An 18,732-nucleotide genomic window follows, 5' to 3' on the forward strand; every position below is an offset into this window, starting at 1 on the left:
GTCAATTTATCATTAAATGATAGCGGCCATGGATAATAATATATATAATAATAATAATAAATCCTCGGAATCTTTGGGATCTAGTTGAACCCAGGATTCGTCAATGACCAGCTTTAAAAACCATGCTGTGAAAAACTGGGAAAATAATAATTATATAATAATTATATAATATTAATAATATTAATAATAATAATAATTATTATTTATATTATTATTAGATGGGAAATATTAAGGACCAAATGGCGATGTTCGTTTTAAAATATTAACTGGTGTTGTTAGCTTAGAGGGTTTTAAGTTCATCCAATTTTCAACTCCTTTGCTTGCTTCAGATTACAATGGCATACATTGATTGAATAAGTGATGATGCATACCTTTGTATGCTTATTTGCGTAAGTTAGGGAAAACTCATCTTGAACGACGTCATCATAATTAGCTCTTGTTAGCTCAACAAAAAACATTTTTCTCGTTGAAAGAACGTTAAAATGAATGAATGAATGAATGGATGCACTACTAATGTTTCTCACTAATGAGGCCTGAAGTCTTTGCCTGGCTTCTTGTTCCTCTTGTTCTTCTAATCAACTTTGCATCATTTAATTATGATTTCTAACACTGAAAACGGATAACAAAATTTTTCAATAATTTTTAAATGTAAAATAAACTCACATTGCATCAATCTAACATTCATAAATATAAACACAAAACAAATAAACAAAAACACATAAAATAAATACATAAAAATCAGTCGAAGAAAGATTTAGAAAGACGAGTAGTTGGCTGCAATGCGGCTCCTTTGAAGTTTGATTGATGATGATTGTTCATTTTGTTTTCTTCATGTTCACGTCAAATGTCATCCGTTTATGTTTTTTCCTAATTTTGATGCAGACGTGACGTTGGCTAGCAATATTTCTCCCAGCTCATATTTTTCACTCACATTTTTGTAGCCCACGACATTTCAAACTTCCAGTCTGTTCCTCGGCTTGCATCATTTTAAATCAAAAACTGGCTGCGAGGTTGTTTGAACGATAACTTCGTGCGCACACAGAGTTGCAATTTCTGCCACAATTTCTTCCGCTGTGTTTAATCACAAACTTAATTGACAGCCGGAAACAAAATATTTTTATGCTACTTTTCGTTCACTAACCGCCAAATTCTTCTTCTTTGTTGATTTTGCGGTTTATTTGTTGTTTTATTTATTGTTGTTTAATTCAAAATTTATCAATAAAATTAACATCACTAATTCACATTTTGTTGAAAAATTCTTCAGACATGGCTGTTTCCATGTTGAAATTTTATTATTCATCACGCAATTATTAATAACAAACCAGCCCTTGGGATATCATTTCAAAAAACTACCTACTTCTAATGCAGTCTTGGCATATCTCATAAACAATTATTAACAACTCTAAACATTTATAAACAACCATAAACATTCATAAACAAACAGCCATAAACAATCATAAACAATCATAAACATTCATATGCTCATTTGCGCTCAGCATACAAGAGTGATTGTGCGCTAAACAAATATTGAACGATGTTTAGTGGATGGAACAGACTCATACAACAAGGTTAAGTTTAAGTGGAAAAATGTTTTCTGTCAACATTTCATTTCAACGACTGCAGAATCAATGAAATTTGCTGATAATCATGAAAAATTTATTTCTTAAAATAATAAATACCAACTAATTAATAATAAAAGTTATCAGACATATAAAATAGCTGCGAGTGAAGGCCGGTTGATATGTGAGTCAATGAAATACTAAATGTCAGTTTTATTTCTGCAGCAAATAATATTGTTTTTCATGGTTTTAAGATAGGATTAAACGCGTAAGCTAGCTGAATAATTAGCTAACTGAATAAAACTCAAGGAATTAGACAAGCAGATTCTTTAAATTTTTGATTCAGTGGCCAAAACACAAAATATAAGGATAACAATAAAAACATGTTTCATCAAATATTCAAAATTTCTGAAAAAGTAACACACGAATAAACATAAGTTTATATTACTTCGCGTTTTGATATTTTTTGTAGTGTGACGTGCATGTGTATGTGCATGTGACACGTTTACATGTTTGTACGCTAATATTTATTATTATTATTAATATTATTATTATTGTTGTTGTTGTTGTTGTTATTATTATTATTATTATGGTCCTCTCCTTGGTGCAGGTAAAAATGGAAGGAGTTCGTGGCGAGTACATGAGTAATAATGATAGAGATCTATCCATCCTCATTGGTATAATTAAATCCGAAACCGAATGATGTCTCTACTTTAACGAAGCAGCAACGATGCAACAATGAACAAGAGCGCAACCAGGCATCTATATTTTTAATGATATTTTGAAATAATTTTTCCAGAGTCATTATATCAACATTTGTATTAATAAATAATATATAAAAATCGTAGTTTATTTTTCTTCTTTCTTCATATCCTTCTTCAACATCTTTTTCTTCTTCATTTTCTTTTTTTCTTTTTTACATTATTATTACTATTCTTGTTATTTTATAGTAGGAACATAAGAACGAGATGATAGGATCGTGACGATGCATCATCATAGCAAGCGAGCGGAGGACAATCATCTTTGTATATATTTCTTCCAGATTAACATTTGCTCGTTCCCATACAAATCTTCCTCGCTGACATTTTCTTTCTTCAACATCTCTACAGATTTTCTTCCATTCAAACCGTTTAATGATAATTTTTGTTGTTATCATTTTCATTGGTCATTTGTCAATGGTCATTTATCGTTGGTTATCTGTTGGCCTGTCATATTTATTTATTTATTTATTACTTAGGTGATGATGCACAGTTATGTTTCACATCGACCCTTCAATAAATTGATTGGCAGAAATTATAACTATTTTTTTAATTTAATTTTAATAAGAATACAATGTGAGTTAACTTTTGCTCGGTGCAAAAAAACTTAAGTTCACTCTTCTGATGAACACCACCATGTTATGTTGTAACATTAAAAGGTTGCATCCAATAACATCGAAACAATTAAGAAAATCAGACAATTTAATTATTTCCTACTTGTTTTTTTAGTGTGGGTATTATACAAATTTTTAGTTTCATCATGACAAGAATTTGAGCATTTGCTACCAGCAGATGCAACATAAGCCGTAGCTTTCAAAATGTTCCACCTCAGATCACCATGAATAATTCAAACTCGTGGTCGTTTTAATCAAAATGTGGGTGGTGAAATCTATGAAACGTGCAATTGACAAGTTTTGACTAACAGAACAATACTTTTGTCTGATAAGCATAATGACAAACACAATTTTTAAAATCGTCTTAAATGATCCTGATTTGAATTTATGTTTCAGATTTTTAATTTAATAAAACGAATTGTTTATTTTAACTTTAATAATGATGTTAATAATAATAATAATAATTAATAATTTTTATGTTAAAAATTAATTAGTTAGCAAAAAATATTTAAAGTAATTACATTTATAAACAATTATTTCATTGAACAAGTAGGTAGGTGACTAACATGCACCAATTTAAAAGCCACATACACCGCCACGTATCACTTCCTCTTACCTTACACATTGCTCGATCATTGCGCTAACATTCAATTTTCTATTTTCAATACGTTGCACTGCAAGTATAACTTCTCAAGAAACTATAACTAACAAGTTTGCTGCCGTATTTTTTCTGCAAACAATTTCTAAGAATTTAGGAGCAATTTATAAATGGTCACGTGATTTGATTACGTCATAATGATGTCATCTCAACTGCATTTACACTGACTACTAAAATGAATACATAAGCAGCCGCGTGGGGAATAATGGAAATAACAAAAATGTTGTTGTTGCTATTTTTGTTGGCTTCACTAGTTTTGTATCATTTTTTTTATATTTTTCTCATTTATTTGTTTTTAATTCTATTGCTGTCATTTTGAGCTGACGATATTCAGATGAAATTTCGTTTTGTTTTTTTTTTTAATGTGGATAAAATTAATGAATTGATCGAATTATTTCATGAACGGAATGAAATGAAATAATAATACATAATTGTAAAACTTGAGATGAGGCGCTTTTATAAAATATTTTGTTATCTGAACAAAACTGCTGAACTGAATTACTGAATTAAATTGTTGATTTCAACCGTGCAGTACTCCTTGGAAACATTCACGGAGAGCAGAGGAACATCGTGGGATAAAGAACCGTTCACAGGTTGGGCCGTTCAATCGTGTTCTACTTCAAATATGTTCACTCTGTGTATTACTTCTAATAATTTTGTATGCTTGTGAGTCCCGAAATCAGTCACATCTTTAGAGGATTCTGCGTGTCAGCAAGAGAATGCATTCGCGACAATGAAATATCAATCAGTGTTGCATTCGAGATGGAAGATTTTTTTAGATCCATTATGAAGTTTATTTACAAAAGTAGAATATGAACTGATGTCGTACAACTTTGCACAATATTTCATTATTAAACAAGCTGCTTAATTTATTTTTTGTTCGAAATCAATCTGAAATTAACTGCAGTGCATTATTTAATTATTTCAATAACTATAGTATTTTTAGAATGACTAATTATTACAAAATTCAATTAATATTTTTTCGAATGAATGATTTTTAGAATAATATTTGAAAAGTTTTTCATTGATCAACTGAACAAGGTCAGTCGATAGCAGGTCCGTCCTTGACCCACCCACCGCAACCCTGGGAGGTCAAATGTCATCCTACCAGCATGTTCAAAGATGAACAAAAGTTTTTGGAAATTCCTGCAACCGCTTTTGTTACGGTAAGTTGGTTAGTCGGTTGGATGGCTGGTTAATCGGTTTGTTTGCCAGTCGGTCAGTTGGCTGGTTGGTCAGTCAGTCGGTCTTTTGGCTTGTAGTTTGGTCAGTCGGTTGGTTGGTGAATTAAGTTGATTTGTCAGTCAATTGGTTAGTCTGTTGGTTGGTTAGGTTTGTTGGTCAAATATTTGTTGTTAAATTTGTTGGCAGGTTAATTGACTAGTTGTTCAGTGATTTGGTTAGTTGCATAACAAATGAGCTGGGTTTTTAATTAATAATTTGAACGTTCAGTTGGTTTTTCATTTTAATTGTTGCTAAAACCAAACGGTTGAACGTAAAATATTAGTTCATTCCAGCAAAGCTTCCACGGCGATGATATTGTGTCGCAAAATAATTTCAACAGTAGGGCTGTCTCTTTTTGCTGCTACGAATTGATGAGTATGAATAATTGAACATTGCTCTGACGAGATTGGCGTGCACACTAGATGAACTAACCTAATTTATTTCCGATCATATTTTGAACATGATAATGAGCGCTTCGATAAATTAAATTAAATTTACAATATTTCGTGTCTGTATCTTAAAAAATTTTTGAAACATTAAAACGTCACTACGAAAAGTATTTTCAAATAAATATTGTCAAATTTATTTTCATGATATTTTCATATAATTTATTATTTATAATTTTCTCACAAATTTGAGGATCGTTTTTCAACGGCGCATTCATTTGTTTGCTCACATCTCCATCTACACATATGCACTTGATAATTTTTCAGACCTGTTTTTTGAAATTTTTTCATGGTATATTTTAATCAAATTTTAAATCTTATTTCATTTCAAAAACAAAATTTATTAGATTTATAAATTTATTAAAACTTTTATGCCGTTATTTTTAATCTATGATGTCTATTTCGATTTCTCATTTACACCCTATCATTCACACTTGCACTGTCTCATTCATTATGCCACTGTTTTTTGTTGTGTATATATCTGTTCATTTAAAATAATTTTGTTTTCATTTAACTATTCATCTATTTAATCATTCTATTGTTCATTCTCGCTTGTATTCTTTCGTTTATTCATTCACTCACTTTTTCGAATTACTCGATACTCCTGCTTACATCCATTTAACTGCAGACGTGTTCAAGTTGTGCGTCATCAGGCTGGAACATGTGTCGACTGTGCCTTAGCCGAGGTTTGCCATTTTATACAACATTCGCTAACATTCGCTTTCATTCAATAACTCTAAATACTCTTTTTTATATCATTCGATTTTGTTTAACACCTCTCAACAACATCTTTTCGTATTCCTAACCGATATCACGCTGCTTGCTATTCATTACATTTCGAAGGATGTCAATTAATAAAGTTCAGTACCGTTTAGCACAAATCAGTAACAGTAACTGTATTGTTCATTCGTTACAATTGAATATTTGTACCATTCCTACCTTTCAATGTCGTTCTATTGATATACCAAAATTGATCATCTGACATCCAGTTCCACCATTCGATACTATTTTTATCCAACATTCAGTCCTATTTGGTTTTGTCTGTAAGTGTGTGTGTGTGTGTCTATGTGTCGAAAGAGAGAGAGAGAGAGAGAGAGAGAGAGAGAGAGAGAAAGAGAGAGAGAGAGAGAAAGAGAGAGAGAGAGAGAGAGGTAGAGAGAAAATGTGAAAGTGCGTGTGTGAGAGTGTGAGTGTATCTTTCTGTATGTACTGTGTGTTTGTGATTCGGTGTGTTGAGAAAATGTTTAAAGATGGACTTGCTAAAATTGTAGAAATGAGAATGATCAAAGAGTCTTAGTAACAGGTCACACGCATTATGATAAAAATTCAAAGCAGTTTTTATTTTTTTAAATTTAAGATTCGCTTTGGACATATTTAAAAAATGCTGAAATAACTTTTAGAAATTGATACATGATGTGTTATCGTTCAAACATTAATAATAAATTTGATTACTTAATTGTATAATATTTGTTGTTATAATACCAAATGAACATTTTACTAGGAGTCGACAAATTAAAATATACGTGTGTGTTAAGAAATGAAATAACTTCTCGACATATCCTCTCTCTGGAAAATAATTTATTCAATAATTTTTTTATCACCTTAAAAATTTAACCTGAATTTATCTTCATAAACTTTGTTTTTATTCATTAAAATAGATTCTTTCAAAACGGCTTCCAAAAGATCAATTTATAAAAATCAAAGTGGAAATGATGAATTCCTACTGGTCGATAGGATACAATCACATCTTTAATCTTTTCTACTCCTCTATTAGTCACACTGCCCTGATCTGGCAACTTTTGCATATGCGTATATACCTATCATACAAGCACACATACATTATATACAATACATATAATATATGTATTATATATATGCATATATATCACAGCGTGCATATTGCTATATATCTAACCAAAAGGCAAACAAAATGGCACTGGAAATTGAAAGAACCAACAAGACGTGAAATTATTTTCGAAATGTCCCAGCAGTCACTGACATACTCCCATATTCTATTTATTCAGCTGCGGTTTTTTTATTTCCACTGTCAATCTCCATCGTTCTTTTTCCTTTCTTTTTTTTCTTTTTCTTTTTTTTTGAATTTTATTTATTCATTTATTTTTTATTTCGACTTTATTCTTGATCCTTATATTTCTCGATCACAAATTCTTTCTTTCTATTTTTTTCATTCTCAATTCTTTTTTATTCAATTTTTTTTTCTCTGTTCTTTCGTTTGATTTCTAATCATTTAGATTTTTTGTTCTGTTCTTTTTCTACTTTCTGAACATTTTTTGATTTTCTTCTACCTAGGGTCTCACTAAATTTTTTGTTAAATTTCAACCACAAAAAATAAAATATCTATTGATTTTTAATTTTTCTCTTATGAAGGGTACAATACAATTTTATCTCTTGAAGCATCGAATCAAAGTACGTAATCAATATGGGAAGGAGAATGTACGAGATGAATAATGCCAGTTTTGTGATTTATGAAGACTGAGCCACTATTTGGTCAATTAATTTAATTTGAGGAGCATAAGCAATTTTTCTTCTTCAATTTTATTTTTTAATAACTTACATTCACTATAGGCGTAGCTCATTAGGCTATTGAAAAATATTTAAAAAAGACAGTAACATTAAAAGCAACAAGCTGTCGTTATGAGAAATAAAATTTGTTTAAATTTAAATAATCCTAGTGACTGATTGAGAATGGAAATTTAAATTATAGTACACCATGAGAGAATGAAATTGTACAATGCACATCCACACAACCCAAACAAAATTTTATTGAAACGAACATTCCTCTTCCTGAAGGATACATGCGTTGTGTGAATTGCTCCGGGTCAGGAAAGTTGTGTCGGTTGGACGTGCACGGGCAGAAGCATCTGGAAACTTGCTGGCACTGCAGAGGAACTGGAAGGAAGAAGTATTATTGTTATCCTTCATTTTTATCATGACTGTCTAATTCCATTTTTCAAAAAACTGTTGAAATTTATTATCCGATTGAAAATGTTTTGAAAAATTAAATTAAGGTTTGACACAACTTGCTTTGTTTAGAAAATTGACCGGTGTATTCAATATTTTGGCCTAATTTTGAAGGTGTTCCACGTGCAGCGGAGATGGGCGGTTGCTGTGTGAGGCATGCGACGGCTGCAAAAGTGTCAAGTCATTTAACAAGTTGCACGTTCAATAGTTCGTGTCCACTTTCTCCTTTCTCTAATCTTTCTTTCGCTGATTATTATGTTATATATCAAATAATTATAATATTCTAAAACATTTGGTTTTATTAATAATATTTTATTCTTTTTAATATTCAACATTAATATAAATTTTTTGCTGCCATAAATTACTTCTTAATTTCACAATATCAAATCTTTTAAATCGTAGATTTGTCATTGTCCAATCTCTTATTAAATTTTTTAAAAAGCAAGTTCATTAAAGAAATGTTTACAAAATTTGTATCTCAAGCAAGAATCTATATTCCGACTACATCATATCACCATCTGAGTTTCCTGAACAACTTTTAAAGGAAGCCAATGGTGTTTATCTGCTGGACCAAATACAACCGAAGGTAAATGCCGTGTAATTCGTGAGTTTTTGCCTATATGGCGATTGATTGTGACGACTGTGGTTTGACAAAAAATAATGATTCGTATGTGAAAAAGTCTAAATCTGTAATAAATCTTGTGGTTTGTTTTACAACGTAAGTAATAAATTGAATAAATGGACTAATAAAATTTTTGGAAACCGTATTTTTTTGTATCAGTTGAAGCCGATAACTGATGAAACGTTGGATGACATCAGCCTATCTTCACAAACATTCCACCAACAGCACATCATAAAATCTAAAAATTCCAGAATTATCATGCAGGTGTGATTCGTATTTGTAAGTTTCTAATTGAATAAAAATTCATATGCCGTAAATAAGTTGATAAATTACTGATAATATGAAATAGTCAAAAAAAACTGATCTGCATGTAGATTGTGAATATAGGAACAAGGAACAGCAAATATATCTCAAAGATATTTCATATGATATATATATATATATATATATATATATATATATATATATATATATATATATATATATTGTTATATGAATTATTTTTTAAATTATAAATAAAATAGTAAATAAAAAAATTCAAAAAAAACAAAAAAAGATTAATCTACCAAGCTTTTAATTTTTTTTATTTTAAACAATTTATAGCCGCCCTGGTTGATTTTACTATATTAAAATTTTAAAATTTATAAGTTATTTATAATATTATTAAAAAATGGTCCAAAATTTAAACAAATGTAACTTTGTGTTAATTTGATTTTATAAACAATTTAAACACGACTAGCGACAACGAATAAAGTTGGTTCCTCTGTCTGAATGTTCTTACAACTGGTTGGACGTTGATGGGACCTTCTGGATCTACGGCAAGGATCGACAGATTCACGCTCCGGATAATCCTCAACAACTTTGCTGGGGCTGTACAATCTTATAAACATTCTTTTTTCAAAAAATTCTCCCTAGGATATTTTCTAATCGTCGGTGTAATACAATTAGAAAAGGAGTGCCTTGTCTCGAGCAATTGTTTGCAGCATTTGCGCGGAGACATGGTTCAAAAGCAGATTTTGCAAATTAAACCGTAATTATTTTTACCTGGAATGCATGATGCGGTGCAAGACGGTATGAAAAAGATGTACGTTGACTGATCTGGGCGCAACGAAATCATTTTGAATTACAAGGAACTGTTTTTATGACTCACCTAAACAAAATTTTTATAGATTTTTATACCGCAAATGTTATCATTTATTGATCTAATTTATATTTTTGTTCTTTTGTTTCTGTAAATAAAATGTTCGCTAATTTGTTATTCATTATTAATGAATTCATTCGTGACTTTTAAAAACTGTTGAATCTGCCTAAATATAATAGACTTTTAAAAAAGTATTCTAGAAGTATACAATTATAACGTTTATTCCCATAAATTTGCTTGTTTACAATTTAAAATAGATAATCGTAGTTTCACTTTCAATGAATTAATCAATCAATGTATTATACTCATACCATGGATATAGATTTATATCCATCACTCATACAGCCCAATTTCTATGAATTCATCTGGGCTAAACCTAAAACTCGCAAAACAAACATTTAGAAAGAATTTCAAAATTAGTAAAATAAAATAAAATGAAATAATATAAATAAAATAAAGCAAAAAAGCATACATGAATTTTTACTTCCATGGCTCCTTCTCTCCGTATAACTATCGTTTGCCAATTAATTTTTCAGTTGATCTACATTTCTATGATTTTATATTAATCAGAAAGTAAAAAACCTTTTTTCACCAGACTACAACAAAAAATTTGTTGAGAACCATAAACTCTGGCAGTACAAACTGTTGTGTGCGACTGGCACGAGAAATTGCTGTACTCTAAATCAAAGAGGTTTCTATATTGTTGTTGAAATTTTTTAAAATTTTTTTTACCCGGTTTAGTCTTGAATTAATCAGTTTTAATCAAAAATTACTTTTAGTTAAAACCAAAACCAGAGAACTCAAAAAACTGAAACAATTGACCACGACTTCGACTATAATAAACTCTCCGGAAACACCCCCGCTCATAATGAAGCATGATGCTTCTGAATGTGAGAAGCGAATATAATGCTTTAAACAAATTTATAATTTTCATTGGTAACGAAATGTAAACGTTTTTAATTTTTTTAACATGACACAATTTCAGCTCAAAGTCATTTCCCAAAGACAATTTACATGTATAATAATTTTATTTGTTAATTGATGTAAATTAAAAATATTTATAATATTTTAATAAATCATAAGTTGTTAAAAATAATTTTTGACTGAACGAAAACAAATTTTATTTGTGAAACAAAGCAAATGGGATATATAAAACGATTCGTAAATTCAGTTGACGGCCAATCAAACCCAGCATTCGTAAGTTAACCATCATTCATCATAAGTTACACGGAAGCATTCGTAAGCATAATCATATAACATATATCACACATTACATAGAACCATTTGTAAATACTTGTGAAACCAAAAATAATTTTTTTTGTTCTACATTTTGTCGGACAAGCAACAGTTTTTCAACTTTTAAGCTCAAGATTCATATTGTTTCGTTAATGTAAGCTAAAAAGAAAAATGTAACTAAAAAAAATTAAAAGTAAACATCAAGGAAGTAACGAATAACTGCTAATTTTATAACGAAACAAATTTCAAACGAACTACGATGAAAATTTCTTCAACATTTTGTGCACTGGTCAGGTATATATTTGTAAATGACTTCAAAACATTTATTTAACAAGAAACCAGCAACTCCAATCCACTATCCAACAACAATTCACAAACAGTTAAATCGTTATTAAATAATCTAGATAATTTTTATGACTCCACTTACCAAGTAATAATTGTATGACTTTAACTCATAGTGGCAATTATTTAACTTCTGTGTGGGACTGAACAACAATTACTAGTCATTGTATCACCATTCACCATCATCATCATTGTTGTCATCGTCTCCATCATCTACACGATATGGTATATCTGTGACGCTCCGACCAGTTTAATGCCACAGCAAATAAATACCAAATAACATTACATTTAAATGTTATAGTCTGTGTGTCATCGCCAGTATAATATAAATAATTGAATAAAATATTTGAATTGAAAATCATTGTAAATATATACTAAAAAGTTCCATCCAATTATCCAGCTTATTGGTTATTTTTTACATAACAGTAAACACATGCGGTGTTGAGGAGAGGAAGTTATTCAGTTATTGCCAGAGCTGTGACAAGACAGTGTTTTTTTAAAAACAAGATAAGGCAAAGACATTGAAAGCTCAACACAAGACCGAGACGAGACTTTCAAAAAACATGTCTCGAGACATCTAAGGACAAGACAAGAAATTGCAGACAAAAACGAAACCAAAACGAAGACGTCAAAGTTTGAAAAAATCATTAAGAACTTTTAAAGAAGTCAGATTTGAGCTGGATTTTTGTCACCTAAGTTTGAACAAATATATAAAAACGTATAAATAAATAAAACTAAATAAATAAATAAATATATACATATAAATATTTATCTGCGTATGGTTGAACATTATTTACTTGTTTACATGCGAACATGTAAGTACCTATATATAAACCAAAGAACGTATTGTGAAGCGTGAAGAATTACGATGGTTTCGCTTGTATTTGATTGATTTCGCTAGTTTGGATTGATGTGACTATCTTGATTATGTAGTAATTACTTTTAAATTACAATTATCAGATATTAACACCAAGCACTGTGAATGAAAAATTTGTTTTTCAAAATATGTTTGCATGTGTGTTTCTATTATATATGTATATGTTTTAATGTATGCTTATAGAAGAATTTACCAAAAATGGTTTGTAAAAAAATTTTTCTTATCTGCGTCTTGTTTTCAAGACATATCAAGACAGTAAAAAAAACCAGACCAAGACTGACATGGTCTTTAAAACGAGACGAGACAAAGTCGAAACTAACATTTTGAAGTCTCAAGACAAGATTAAAACTGTATAAAGCTCGTCTCGAGACGAGATGTCGTTTCGAGACGTCACAGCCCTGGTTATTGCATCTTGCAACATACAATGTATGTATATACATACGTAAGTATGTATGTTTGTCTATGTATGTTGGAAGGAGACCATATTTTATACAGTCTTGTATGTATCAAATGCCAACAATTCGGTATAATGTATGTATTATTAAAGAATTTATATCCTAGCGCCCTTTTAAACTTCTCAAAGGCCTTGCTTAAGTCATGTATGTATGTATGTATGTATGTATGTATGTATGTATGTATGTATGTATGTATGTATGTATGCATGCATGTATGTATGTACGTATGTACGTATGTATGTAGGTACGTAAGCAAGTATGTATGTGATTTGATGTATGGTCAAGCAGAAATTTTTTGTTGAGTAAATTTGTGACATACATGGCTTCAACGCTATGACCTAACATAAAAAAAACTATTACAATATATAACATTTTTTCATAAGTTATTTTGTAACAAGATGTTGTAAAGAATTGTAACGTTATTACTTATTACAAGCTGTAAAACGTAATTATGTGAGGCTGTATGTGTACGAAGACCGGATTTGTAAACGGCGATGACGCACATCAGTGATAAAAAGTGATATCGGTTAGACACAAAATGATGATGATGTAATACTTGACGTAAGTGGAAACACAATTAAAAACCTATAATAATAATAATAATAATTAATATTATTATTATAAAACAGCTAATATTAAATCAATCAATCTTCGTTTAGCGTCCTGAGACCCAGTTTCCCGAGGTAGGACGTTGTTTTCTTTGCCATCAATTTTTTGCGCCAAATTAGACGATCAGTTGTATCCATTTCGTTAAAATTTAGAGCTTTCATGTCTTGCTCGATTGTTTGCGACCAGGACTTCTTTGGACGGCCTTTGATGAATGAATAATGAGTTTGAAACAATAACGATATAAAATCGTACAAGCCTCATCTACGATCGTCAAGACAAACAACACATAAAGAGCAAAACAGCTAATATAAATTATAGTCGTAATTATTAACCGTACTTATTTTTATATTGAAAATCTTATAACCATTCCTTCTAATCCAATCGCAAAATATAATCTTCGACAACTTGAAAATTTTTAATTAAAAATCAAATAATTTCACATCACCAATGAATGAATGAGTTTGAAACAATAACGATATAAAATCGTACAAGCCTCACATTTCGTATCTACGATCGTCAAGACAAACAACACATAAAGAGCAAACCTAACAAGAGTAACGTAAAATTATTATTGATACGTCAGCCATTGAAAATGACGCATTCAACATACAACGATCACTCAAGACATTCTATTTACATTTGTATATACACCCAAACATCAGGAACATACATACATACATACATACATACATACATACATACATACATACATACATACATACATACATACATACATACATACATACATACATACATACATACATATACGTATTGGAGATCGCAAACATACGCACACACCTCAAATAACACGGATAACCATAAAGATAAATCCATACACCAAACTTCTAGACCATCCATTAATATAATAGAAAAATAAAAAATAAACAGGCATAATACGAAACATGCACCATACATCAAACATCACAGACATGCACGTCGTCCCATAAATTCTAAAGTTCGATTTTTAATATCTGCACATATAATAATCTGGTCATAGTGGAGGGGATTGTCATTACATGCCAGCCAGCACTCTCAGTACACCATTAATTATTATTGCCCATGAATCGACAATGACAACCTCATCATTTCGTCATAAAATAATTTTATTCATTTATGCCACCATCACTGAAGACAAAGAGTTAGAACAGCTGACGTGAAGTAATTTTGATATATATGTACATAAGAGTGTATGTGCATGCATGTGTTTCATGTGTGTATGTATGATTATATATATTGTAAATATTTACGTATATATGTATGTGTGAATGTATGTATATATTAGAAACACACGATGCACCAAATAATTAATCCACCATTTGGCCAAAGCTCAATATACCAAAAAGCCCCAAATTTTGAAAAAATTTCTAGAATAAAAAGCAAGCTATTGAGAAAATTTCTCATTTATGTCCAATTTTTTATCGAAATAATATTCAACATCTTGCTCAATTTCTAATTTTTTAAAGGCTAAATTTTTCGCTAATTTTTGTTCTGAAAGGCAAAAATAATTGTGGCTAAAGCGGAAGATGCAATAATGACTATTCAGCTTTTAAAAACATACAAAGCCTAACCTTAAATTTCGGCTAAATATTCGGTGCATTTCTAATATATAAAGCAGATGCACAGTGGCGAATCTACGGGGGGCTTAGTGAACAGTATTTGTATTAAAATTCAGTAAAACTGATTATTTTAACCGAAAATAGTACCGTTTGGACTAAAAAAATGACGTGATAAGAAAAAAAGGTTGTCAGCTACAAATGTTGCCTCCGGGTAAAATTTTGGCTTCCACTGGTCAACACATTTAAACATTTTTTTAAATTCTCCCCCTCCAATCCGGTTAATGCTGAAAAATTTCAAAATTTAGGCCCCCTCCGCTAAAGCTTTCTAGATCCGCCACTGCAGATACACATAAGATAACATAGCGTAGTTGTATTTGTGATGTTGGGCCCCTGGGCAGAGGCAGGCAGTCAGCACAATTACAAAAATAATAACAACGATGATGATGGCAGAATAAAGATCGTATGAGTGCAACAACCTAACATATCATGTTGTTCCGTTCTCAATGTTTATTATATCTGTCTGTACAGTATTGTTCTATATTACGTAGGTTAGATAACACTTTACAACGAATAAATGGATATAACTTCTACTATATTAACGAATGTTTTTAGAATGAATAAAATCATCAAAATCAAAAAGAGTATTTCATTTTAAAAAAACTTTCAAAGTAGTTAGAAAACGGGATAACTTGCACAAACATTTATATCATTTCACAAATTTACAGCCACCTGATATAACAACAGGTAAGATAATTGATTTTAAGTAAATTGTAACGCGTTAACAAGGTGGTTATATAAGCTAAGTCCCAAAAATCCAAGTTGATTGTATTATATTATATAAAAGAAGTCAGTTTACTCTATGGTGTCAAGTAGACCCACAAACACAAAATGCAATGAGGACCAGAGCATTGATTCCATCCAGATAACATGTCTTCAATCTGGCTGGGTGCCAATTATTAATTTTTTTAGATACTTCCATTCACATTCACTTTACACCAACATCCACAATTAACCATGAAAATATTAAATAAGAATATTAATAAAAAAAATTCTATCAAAAGAGCTTAAAGTAGGTAAATGATGATGTTTATGATGGTGACTAAGATATTGGTGATGATTTGTTGATCTGTTGATCTTGGATGTTGATGACTGCATCACCCGTTAACTTGATAACCGAAGATGATGATGAAGATGATGAAGGTAGAGTAGTGGGTGAGGGGTCAATTGGCTTGAAACCTGCAATAGTTCATTATCGATTGGTTGGTTGATTGGTTGGTCAAATGATAAGTTTGTTGGTTGGCTGGTTGGTCAGTTATTGTTTGGTGTCGTTGATGATTATAATTTGTTATTCATTTAAAGAGATTTTTTTCAAGAAAACGTTAACAATAAAAATTAGCAGTAATAAGTAGCAGAACCAAATGATTGAAAAAAATTAACTCGTAATAAAAATATTTTAAACTATCCAGTAGCTTAACTATTTATGGCTGTTGTTGTTGTTACTAAAAAAAATTAAAAATAAAATTTGAGAACACATAAAAAATTATTAAAAAACTTATTTAAGAACACAGAGTGAATAAAAAACCGGATAATTGTGAAAAATGAATGATCAAACAACTGGATAAAACAAATGGGCAGATGGATAAACGAATGAATAAATATATGAAACAATGAATGAATGAACTAATGAACGAACAACTAAATGAATGATTGAATTAACGAATAAATGAACGAACGAATGAATAAATAAATGAATGACAGACTTGTTGCATTGTTTCCATCATCAGTGCCTTCCTCCATGCTGGGCCAAGGCAGAGCATTCACTTTATTCAGTCTCTCGTTCAGTGCCTTCAGTGCCAACTGTCTGATCGCATTGCAACAAAAAAAAGTTATTTCAAACAATTTGAAAACTCGAAACAATACTAATGTGAGGTCGTGATTTCTCTGCCAAGATGATCTTTGTGCAATCAGAATACACATTGTACATTGTGACATTGCAAGCAGTTTAAATAAAATAAACCACTAGGAATCAGTGTTCAAATGTAATAAATTAATTTATGACAGCACTGTAATTATTACAGTTGCCCATGACAATAATTGGATTGATGTGATATAAACATCAAAAGAGTCAATATGTGAATAGTAATATTCTATTCAATTTTTTGACAATATAGTTCAAGTGGATGGATGTTTTTATGTTTTTACAATTTAAAATAGCATGTCTGCATGTTTTTCAAATTGGAACATTAAAAAAATGGTTGTTACCCAGAAAAATAAATAAATATTTCACTTAAAATATTACTTTAAACATACTGAAAGAAGACACCCATCAAATAACAACAGGCTAATTCATCATGCAGTTATTAAGCCATCAAAGCACTTAAAGAATGCTTGTAAGTACTGCAAGTAAGAAAAATGTCAGGCTGGAAGTTTAATTTAATTTGATGAAGTTTGAAAAAGTTAATGTGCAATTAATTTTAATTTCAAGTTTAAACATGAAAATAATTACAGAATTAATTTAACTATAAAGAAGTTAAACTTTAATTTTTTATAGCCAAAGTGTAGGTACTTTGATTTGAATTGCAGTTTAATTTTATTTAGTATGAAACAAAAATTATGTAGAAATGTTTTGTAAGCAAATCAAGTGGAAAGAAAACCTCCTCCTTTCGGCATCGTGAATATCAGCTCCAGTCAGATTCATGTGCACAACAGGAGCTTTGAATTCAAACTTGCGTTGAGTGTTTGTGCAGAGATGTAACTTCACCAGCACAGCAAAAATTGTGTTAGACAAGATTCCAACATATAGAGATACTGGATCTGGGAAAAAACTTAATGGGAATAATATGACTTTTGAGTTTTTTAATAATGTTATTTAGATTTATGCAATAGATAAAATAAATTTAAATAAAATTAATGAAACACATGAAATGACCTTGCAAATGAAAACCCTTCCGCTGAATCTCCCTTGGTGCCATCTTTGTGTCTCTGGTAGAATCTTAAATAGATCCAACTAATGAAGAGACCAAACAAAAAGAGAGTTAGTTGTGGAGAGAGGATAAGATGAACTATGGTGGCCAACATCATGATGAATGCTGCAAGCAGTGGGATGTGTCTGTTACGTATCTTCATCAACGGAGTACTCAACAAAATTTGGTCCCCCATCGTTTGTTTCAACACGACCGTCAGGCCAGCCGCATAACCTGACATGCCATACACAGAAGTATCAAACAAGAGGTGAACATCTTGAGTGAATAAGTATTGCAACAAGTAAAAGCAGGTTGTGAGGACAGCAACTGACGTGGATACAATGGCGTAAAAGCGAATCATTTCCACAAAGCCCCAGAGGGGCTCAACAACTTTGCCGTACATGACAATGACCACGACATTGCAGGCCACCATCCATATGTGGTGTTCGATGAAACTGTAGGTGATTACGGTCCAAAAATCAAAATTAGGGGGAATCAATTTGCCAGGATATATGGCCAACAGATCGGTTGCTGATTTAAAGTAGGACAACAAATGACCAAAAAATATTGAAATACAAAATATTTTAACAAAAACATTTAAATTGAATAATGATAACTTTTCATTCATTATTAAAGTATAAATTCTGTTTGAAATAGAAGCTGTCATTTTTACAAATTAAAAAATAAATA

At 30.6% G+C, this 18,732-nt stretch overlaps 2 protein-coding genes across 2 annotated transcripts; one reads left to right on the plus strand and one right to left on the minus strand.

Moving 5' to 3' along the window:
- Positions 1-8,075: 8,075 nt before the first annotated feature.
- Positions 8,076-10,911, plus strand: HELRODRAFT_171606 (hypothetical protein; the record flags this gene model as incomplete). Its single annotated transcript, XM_009018315.1, has 7 exons — positions 8,076-8,182; positions 8,356-8,448; positions 8,725-8,827; positions 9,023-9,127; positions 9,603-9,735; positions 10,600-10,695; positions 10,784-10,911. 7 exons carry the CDS (start codon positions 8,076-8,078, stop codon positions 10,909-10,911), a joined length of 765 nt encoding a protein of 254 aa, XP_009016563.1.
- A 4,657-nt stretch (positions 10,912-15,568) lies between these two features.
- Positions 15,569-18,732, minus strand: HELRODRAFT_191423 (hypothetical protein). The gene is made up of 4 exons (XM_009018316.1): positions 18,009-18,732; positions 17,734-17,904; positions 16,840-16,940; positions 15,569-16,315 (listed from the first exon to the last, which is right to left on the minus strand). The coding sequence occupies exons 1-4, from the start codon at positions 18,707-18,709 to the stop codon at positions 16,179-16,181; spliced, it is 1,110 nt and encodes a 369-aa protein (XP_009016564.1). The 5' UTR covers positions 18,710-18,732; the 3' UTR covers positions 15,569-16,178.

The sequence above is a fragment of the Helobdella robusta genome (assembly GCF_000326865.2).
Source record: "Helobdella robusta unplaced genomic scaffold HELROscaffold_21, whole genome shotgun sequence".
In the NCBI taxonomy this organism is placed as follows: Eukaryota; Metazoa; Annelida; class Clitellata; order Rhynchobdellida; family Glossiphoniidae; genus Helobdella; species Helobdella robusta.